Source organism: Prinia subflava, chromosome 4 (assembly GCF_021018805.1).
Source record: "Prinia subflava isolate CZ2003 ecotype Zambia chromosome 4, Cam_Psub_1.2, whole genome shotgun sequence".
In the NCBI taxonomy this organism is placed as follows: Eukaryota; Metazoa; Chordata; class Aves; order Passeriformes; family Cisticolidae; genus Prinia; species Prinia subflava.
Genome location: NC_086250.1, coordinates 2,497,153 through 2,505,663, shown reverse-complemented (window position 1 = coordinate 2,505,663; position 8,511 = coordinate 2,497,153). Strand labels below are relative to the sequence as shown.

At 43.2% G+C, this 8,511-nt stretch overlaps 1 protein-coding gene and 1 long non-coding RNA gene across 4 annotated transcripts in view; one reads left to right on the top strand and one right to left on the bottom strand.

Annotated features, from left to right (window-relative positions):
- RERG (RAS like estrogen regulated growth inhibitor) overlaps nt 1-6,111 on the top strand; it is an 82,831-nt gene extending 76,720 nt beyond the window's left edge. For all 3 annotated transcript variants that reach the window (XM_063395174.1, XM_063395172.1, XM_063395173.1), the window contains exons 4-5: nt 4,366-4,439; nt 5,482-6,111. In XM_063395174.1, the coding sequence (XP_063251244.1) occupies nt 4,366-4,439; nt 5,482-5,889 (482 nt within the window). In that variant the 3' untranslated portion in view covers nt 5,890-6,111. The remainder of the gene's footprint in view (nt 1-4,365; nt 4,440-5,481) is intronic.
- Nucleotides 6,112-6,258: 147 nt separating this feature from the next.
- Nucleotides 6,259-8,511, bottom strand: part of LOC134549539 (uncharacterized) — a 54,487-nt gene continuing 52,234 nt past the window's right edge. The window contains exon 7 of the long non-coding RNA XR_010080127.1: nt 6,259-8,209. This is a non-coding gene — a long non-coding RNA (uncharacterized LOC134549539). The remainder of the gene's footprint in view (nt 8,210-8,511) is intronic.

The following is an 8,511-nucleotide window of genomic DNA, read 5'->3' as shown; positions in this document are numbered from 1 at the left end:
TTAAATTTATCAGGGACATAATTCCTACCAAGAACCAACATCTCTTCCAAGAGCTGGCGAGAAAATTAAAAGAAAACCAAAAAACCAACAAACCAAAACAACCAACAACTATTTAAACCTCTGAGTTTACTTGCTAGCACTGCTCTGGCTTTACTGGTTTGGTTTTGAATTCCTTGAGGAATTCAGTTCCCAGGTACCTGCCCACATTTTCTTTGCCTATCCCAATAAAAGCTGAATGAGGACAGAAGCTATAGGAAAGGAAAAGCAACACCACTTCTCAAAAGAAACCCATTCTTCACATGCAGCAGAAAAATCCTATTTGCATGCAGCAGGAGGTAACAAACAAAGATATTTTTCATTACAGCTTTTAGGGTCCTCTTCAAGAAAACTATTCTACAATTTCTGTTTGGAGGCCAAAATATTATTTATTGAAAATATCAACAGATCAAGAGGAAATGTTTTTCTCTGGACTAGGTTTATATTACCCATGTGTTCTACCTAAAAAGAGGAAATTCTGGGGATGCAGCAGATCCTCTCATGCCAAGATGAGAACGTTATAGTCTGTTGGGTGTATGTAAATACTATCCATCTATTACCTTCCCACTTAATTAAAAATAGGAAAATGTAATAAAAACCAAACTGCTCACTAAGCAGCAACCTAATCAAGCCTTATCCCTCCTGGATTTGCTCTCCATATTTCACACTACAGTAGCTGGGTTTTTTTAATCATACTGCTCAGAAGAATAGAGATATTTGTAACATGCTTATCAACACCAAGAGCCCCCAGGGAAGGTTTGTGGGTTTTTTTCTCCGCAAAATATATTTTTCCATAATTATTCAGCAGCTGTGGTCATTTGATTAATTCATTAATTAATGAATTATTGTGGCTTAAACCCAAACCAACTCCTGCCACTTTTCAACATGTTTCTCAGCCCTTTTGACCTGTAGCCCTTCTAAATATATTCAAAATAAATCTTAATTTTTCAAACAATGGAACCATGAGGACCAAGAGTGCTTTGCCCAGCAGGAGTGCTGGGGGATTGCAGCTTTGTGACCAGGAGCCACTCTGAAATCTCTCACCAGTCTTCAAAGCCACACTCATCAGCACCTTTGAGCCTCTTACTGGGAATTTGTTGGAAGCACAGCACACCCCTAGACCAGCAAGGACAGGTCAGATTTACCCATTTGTATTGAAGAAGAGCAAATAAATCAATCAGTTTCTACAGGCCATGGCTCAGTGTGCACAGCAGCTCCCTAAGTGTGCTTTGACACCGAGTTTGTAGTGAGCAGATCCAGCTCTGTGGTGTCTGTGCCAGCTCAGAGGGCTCAGCCACACAGCCTGAGGTACAATATACAGGCAGCACCTGGTGCAAGTCAGTCTGGAGTGCAGAAAATTCCCTAAAATCATCTTGGGAACCACTGTAGAGTGTTCCACCTTGATTTTTCAACATAACTGTGATTATGCAAGCATAAGCCTTTTACAGCCTGGATTCATCTGGCCAATTTTGGACTCCCAGGTATTTTTGGGGTGCAGTTTATTCCAGGAGAGAGCTCAGACAGGCTGTATCCACCAGCACTGGTGTCCTTTCATCAGCTCTAACAGGGGTCAAGGGTGCCTAGCTGAGACACAGGCACCTGTGCTGTCAGTGGCTGGATTCAGTCAGGGTCCAGCACTTATCTGAAGCCCTGGAATTACTTTCTGGCTGCATGTATGAAAAAATGGGGAAAAAAGGGGGAAAAAATGGGGGGAAACTAGGGGGAAAAGGAAAAAAAAGGAAAAGGAAAAAAAAGGAAAAAAAGGAAAAGGAAAAAAAGGAAAAGGAAAAAAAGGAAAAGGAAAAAAGGAAAAGGAAAAAGGAAAAGGAAAAAGGAAAAGGAAAAAAGGAAAAAGGAAAAAGGAAAAAGAAAAAAGAAAAAAGAAAAAAGAAAAAAGAAAAAAGAAAAAAGAAAAAAGAAAAAAGAAAAAAGAAAAAAAGAAAAAAAGAGAAAAAAGAAAAAAGAAAAAAGAAAAAAGAAAAAAGAAAAAAGAAAAAAGAAAAAAAAGAAAAAAAAGAGAAAAAAGAAAAAAAGAAAAAAAGCAATGCCACAAAATGATACTAATAAATCCTAAAGCAAGGCAATGTTTTTGTGATGTACCATGGAATCAATGTGAGCAGACTGGAGCTCACATCTTCAGGGCTCATAATTTACAAGACAACCAGATTCTTCAGATTTTTCTGTTCCCTTGAAGGAGAAGCCATGTCTGTGATTACACCAAAAATGCTTTCAACGTCCAGCTGTTTTACACTCATTAAAATTCACCCAGCTACCACACATTCCAGAGCACAGGAACAGACACACATTTAGTGAGATTTATTTACACGAATCTGACCTAAATCAATGCTACTCATCCAAGACTGAATTCCTTTCCAACGTGAGCAGCCAAAGCAAGTTAAACTTGCAGCATAAAGCTCTGCCAGAGCCCTATTTTGAGAAGTCAAGTATCAGTTAAGATTCATGCTGCTTTTGCACAGTGGGCAAAAGTCTATTCCTTGGGATTTGTTCTCCCATTTCATAGGGAAGATCTGTATGGCCCTCCCCACCCTGCCTCCTGAGGACATTTCACAGACACCCTGCAGTCATGGCTGGGTGAGAACTTTCCCAGGTTCTGTGGAAAAATCCTCAGCAGCCACTTGTCAGGCAGGGCCAGATGGCTGAAGGCATGTGAGCACTGCAAAGCCTTAGCAAGCGAGGAGCTAAAATCACATTTCTTACTCAGAGAGCCACCTCTCCTCCACAGCACCCTCCCACAAAGAAACAGGCAGAATTTCCTAAATAACTCGAGCTTGGAGTACTACACAGGAAATCCCAACCTAGCACTGCATGCTGAAGTAACTCATTGAAGGTGCAGCTCCAACTCCAGAGTAGGATTTCCTGCTTTTTGGGCATTCCCTGAGGGAATTGCTGCAGCCAGGAGGGTGTTTGGAAGGTACAGACAGGACACACCACCAAGGGGCTTTGATAGACCTCACTCTGCTCTGTAGCTACAGCCTCAGCATCACCAAGGGAGACTCCAACTCCTTCCACAGCCTGGAAATCCAGGCCAGAAGGGCTGTTTACAGCCTTAAGAAAAACCAGTCCTCATAGCCTGAAACCCTACAGCAAGCTTGCTTGCCATCTGCCCAAGTAAATTGGCCATTTGTCCCTATTGGAGACAGCTGGGCAATTACAGCAATTAAGGTGGCACAGGGAGGGAGTGACATTTTTGCTTTGGGAAGAGACTGTTTGCAGCACTGAAACATCCCTGATTGTGAAGAGGTGACATTCTTAAGTGAATAATGAAAACAGGCATGCACAAAACACGAGCCCTTCCAGAAGTTCAAGTTAAAGAAACTCATTTCCTCAAAAGGAAAAATCTCTTCCTATTGAAGAGACTTGCACCAAATGAAAGAATTGTATCTCTGAAAATGCAAAACATTCATAGTCACTGGCTAGACTTTTATAGCCTTACATATTTCCCTTTTGATAAAGGACATCTGTGAGCTAGCAACAGTAATAAATCTGAATGTTAGCACAGATAGTTTTCCACATTTTAGGTCAAATGCTATCAAATGTAGCTAATCAGCTTATTAAGATAAAGCAAGCTCCTTTGTCATTAGTTTCCTGATTAGTTGCTTGGTTGCAGAACCTGGGACAGTAAATAGGGTTATTGGGGGTTTTTTTTCCATATTGTAAATGCTTAATGCCCGCTGGTTATCCTTGTAAATCATAAACAGGGAAATCGCTGCTTGATCCCCTTGCTGGAAGAGGGGAATGTGATGATTTCAGCATGTTTAAAACACACATTCCTAAAATACCTAACTGGTCTGCAATTTTTTCACAGTATAAGGCCTGAGCTTAGTGGTTAGGTTCCTTAATCTGCAACCATACTGGTTTTGATCAACAAACTATGCAGTGACAGTCTGCTGGAATGGATGCTTTGAGAGTTGTGGAGTTGTCTTCCAAAGGTAGCAGCCTTTCCTGGGAGCAAACACGAAAAATGGGACACAGCTTTGCAGAGCTCTCTGCCACAGCAAACTGCCCTTTGTTGGCTGCAGATTGCAGCATCCACCAGGCTTTTGCTGGTCTAACACATGGGAAAGAAAAGGTTGTGCCCTGTGGAGAGAGGTAAAAGTTTTTACCTTGAACAGGTTTTGCTGTTTTGGAAAAGAGGACTTGAGTGTGCTCCAGGGTGGCTGGAAGAGCTCCAGCAAAGAAAATTTAGTCAAACTGCACGTCAAATCTCCTCTCTTGTGCTGGGAGACCTGTGAGGAAGATCTAAAAAAACAAACAAAAAGGGAAATTACGTTCTTTTAATACGTTTCACGACATGTGTTCTTATTTTAGAGTCGACATACCGTCACCAAGCTACCATTGATGATGAAGTGGTTTCCATGGAGATACTAGACACAGCTGGCCAGGTGCGTGGGTGCATGTGCTGCTCCTGGGCTCGGGGATGCAGCAGGGGAGGAAACCGTGGTGGAAATCTGCAGCACTGCAGTGGGTGGCAGGCGTGCCCTGCTCTGGGGACACAGGTTTGCTTCTGGGCAGAAGCCCCTCTCTCCTACCCCATGCTGGATCCACACCCTTCTGCAAGGGATCCTGCTTGAAAGGAAAAAAAAGTCAAGGGGGTTACTCTGCAGGGAAAATTTTTTTGTTGTCTTTTGAACCTTTTTATTCAGGGCCAGCCCAACAAGTAGGCACAAAGTCACGGTCTATTGCTACAGTCAAGTGATGAGGCTTGACAGCTTCAGTCAATGATTCCCACTGAAGTGAAGAGCAGGTTTGTCATGGTCTCCTTGTAAAACATGGGAGGTCCACGTGCTGCACAGGCCTGGGCAGGTCATGGCACTGGGTGCAGTAGATCTCCTGTGCCACGTGGTAAAAAAGGTGATGGTGCCTTGGGAAGGCTGAGCAGAGGACTGGACAGAGCTGGAGAATAAAGCAGAGATTTATTGAAAGGCCTTTAGGGTACACCTTGGGCAGGACAAGAGCCTGGCCAGGGCTGCACCCAAGGTGGACACAAAATGGTCACAAAATGAACCCAAAATGGTCACGAGTTCTCACACTTTGATAAGGTTTGGTCCATTTGCACATTGGGGTTTAATTGTCCAAGTCCAGCTCCAGGCTGTGAGGTCCCATCCTTCTTGTTCCTCCCTCCAGCCACCCTTGTTTGTGCTTTTGGGCTGAAAGTTGTCCTTGGTGTGCAGCAGGAGAAGGATTTGTTTTGTGTCCCTGCTGTGTGCAGAGCTGAGTGACCCTGAGTGTGAGCTCAGAGCTGCACCCCTGGGCAGCACAGAGCCTGGAATACATGAGAGATAAAACTCAAGGCATGTGTGCAAAGCATAAAGCAAAGTAGATACACACAGCTTTGTAGGCTTTGGAGGACCAGCACCTCTCTGAAGGTCTGCTGTCCTCCTCATAAATCAAATTCCTGAGGCATTCCTCTGTCTCTTCCAACAGGAGGACGCCATTCAGAAAGAGGGACACGTGCGATGGGGCGAGGGCTTTGTGCTGGTCTACGACATCACGGACAGAGGCAGCTTTGAGGAGATGCTGCCGCTCAAGAACTTGCTGGACGAAGTCAAAAAGCCCAAAAACGTCACCCTGATCCTGGTGGGGAACAAAGCAGACTTGGATCACTCCAGGCAAGTCAGCACAGAGGAAGGCGAGAAGCTGGCCACGGAGCTTGCCTGTGCTTTTTACGAGTGCTCAGCCTGCACGGGAGAGGGGAACATCGTGGAGGCCTTCTACGAGCTCTGCCGGGAGGTGCGGCGCCGCAAGATGGTCCAGGGCAAGACCCGCAGGAGAAGCTCCACCACCCACGTCAAGCAGGCCATCAATAAGATGCTCACCAAAATCAGCAGCTAAAAGGGAGCTGAGCCAGGGAGGAGTTTTAGGGAGTATTAGCTCGGAGTAGGGGTGGGGCAAGCAGGGTGTGTTTAATGAGAAACGTTCAAATCCTCGCAATGAAAAAAACCAAAAAGACAAACGCCGCCACTTTTTTGAGTAACGCGGGATCGTACTGTTTTCCTGTTTTGAAATGTATTTAGCCACACTGCTTCTGACTAATGTGGGGAGAAAAAAACCACCCCACCAAACACCAAATGAACTCCAAAGGACTAGACAATTGTGGGGATTGGCAACCAAGAGGGAATCTTTTGCTTCTGCGTGGCTAGCTCCAATCCCCTGCAAGTCAGTAGTGCCTAAACGTCATTTCCAGCCAGACAGCTGCTCAGTCACCACTGGAGAGCAAGATTCAGCCTCAGCCCATCAACAGCCACCACTGCTGCTGTTCTCCAGGAATGAAAATGTGCAGAGGCTGCTGTGTTCAATCAGGAAGTTCACCTGACACCTCCACCAGCTCTCATTGTGTGATTTCACTCCTTCCTTGTTATTTTTGTCAAATCCATGAGTGTTGATGTTCTTAGCAAGGTATGCAAAAAACAGAGGAAAGGTCTATTTCCTGGAGGGTTTAGCCAGCTAAGCACACATTTCAGGAGAGCTGAAGTTCAGCTGCTCTTCCAGCTCCTCTGAAACTGCAGAATTGTCCAGACATAATCATCTAGTCCAGCAGCATTTCAGCATTTCCCCCTCAAAGCTTGGGGAAATGGGAGTAAATATGTTGGAAAATCAAACTGAAAAAAAAAAACCAAACCATATTACTATTGATTTAGTTATGGATAGTTCTTAGCTGCCTTTTTTTTGTCTTTTTTTTTTTTTTTCTTTTCTTTTTTTTGTCTTTTTTTTTTCAATTCAAATAGCTCAAATAGCTCCTCTTATTTTATACCTAAGAACTGAATCCTTGGGATGGCAAGTATTTAAAGTCTAAGCCCAAATGTAAATCAGATCTGAATGGCATCTATCATATCAAAAGGCCATAATTTTCAGCTTTTAAACTTCCAGATGCTGCTTGGAGCACTCTGGGGCTTAAAGAAGTGCAGATTTTTTGTCACTTTTATCTGCCATATTGAAGGGGAAGCCCATTTTATCAGATTTTGCCTAGGATAAAAGGCATCCAGTTTTTCCTTCTCCCTCATCATCTCATTCAAGCCAGCTGCCAAGTTTTGCCTCCTGTTGCATTTGTTGACTGCTAAAAGAGACAAGAATTGAAATTAGGACATTTTCACTCAGATTGTGCTGGTCTCCCACCAGTGGTGCAGCATCCCTTTAGGCAGCTCAGGGTGTCAACATGTGGAACCACAGCCAAGGGCTGGGGTGACAAATTAGTAGAGTTCTCCTTTGAGGAACAGTCCTCTTGGAGCATTTCCTTACAGCTTTACTCTCCACTGCTCTGTACTTCAGGTGGTTGTTTGTGAGGAAGTGACTGCAAAAGGCTATCAGAAGTGAATTGCCACAGATGTAGGAAAGTGAGTAAATCTCACTAGCTAGCACTTTGGAGAGATACAAGCAGCCACACAGATGGTGGAACAGGCTGAAGAGGGAGATCTGAATATCCCTGTGAACAGAGAAAAGTTCCAAATTAGGACTTCTATTAAAAGTATTCACTTAAAGGCGTTATACCAAAGTAATTTTTTTTTTAAACTTTCACTTTTACCCAACAAGCAAAGAGCATCACATTCAGATGTACAATTTATTTGGGCTGTTGTTTGTTTTCTCTGCTTCTGTATTCTAGGTGGTAAAACCTCATTTCCCTGCCCAGAATTAATGTCTGTATTTTTTTTGTCCTCATGCTCACGTGTGTTGCTGTGCATCAGCTGGACACCCTGCACTGGAAACTCACCGTGTGCTCTGGGCAGGGGGGTCTTGCAGCAGCCCTCTGTGACACACTTGTTCCCAACCTACTCATTGTCATCTTTGATAAAAAAGAAAAAAAAATGTACAAATAAAAAGAAAAATAGAGGTTTTGCCACTTTTAGTCCTATTAGGAATGTAGAATCAGTCCAAGTGTGAAAGAGAGAGCGAGTGCCTGTTCACAAACCAGAATCCTTTAGCTTTAGGGGCTGAACTTTCAAGCATTTCAGCTACATTAGGAGCCAGAGTGAGCATTTGCAAACTGAAGCACTGAGGTTCTGTTATCTTTATCTGAAGTAAACAAAATCCTTACCTGCAGTCCCATGGCAACGTCGCCAAGTCTTTACTTTGGTGTGCTAAGTAATTGATTCATCCCTCTCAGAAAACTTCAACAGTTCTTTTATATGAAAAACCTTTCTTGGGGTTCAGGTTGGAGCTGCATTTAAAATACAAAAGTGTTATAAATGAATGACAGGAAAAAATAATTAATCATATTCATACTAGAAGGGTTGAAAGGAAGGAGAGGGTAAGTTACAGCCCTCAAGATTTCCATCAAATTGTTTCTTGTTTTATAACATCTGTGTGGACAAATTATAAAATGCTGGTGAAAATAAAATGTTCCACTGTGCAAACATCCCTTGTTACGTAAAGAACTTATAAATAAAAATAGTAACATTCCTTTGCAAAGGCTGAATTTGGAGACTGCCAAACAAGATAAACACTTGGTCAAAAAGGAGG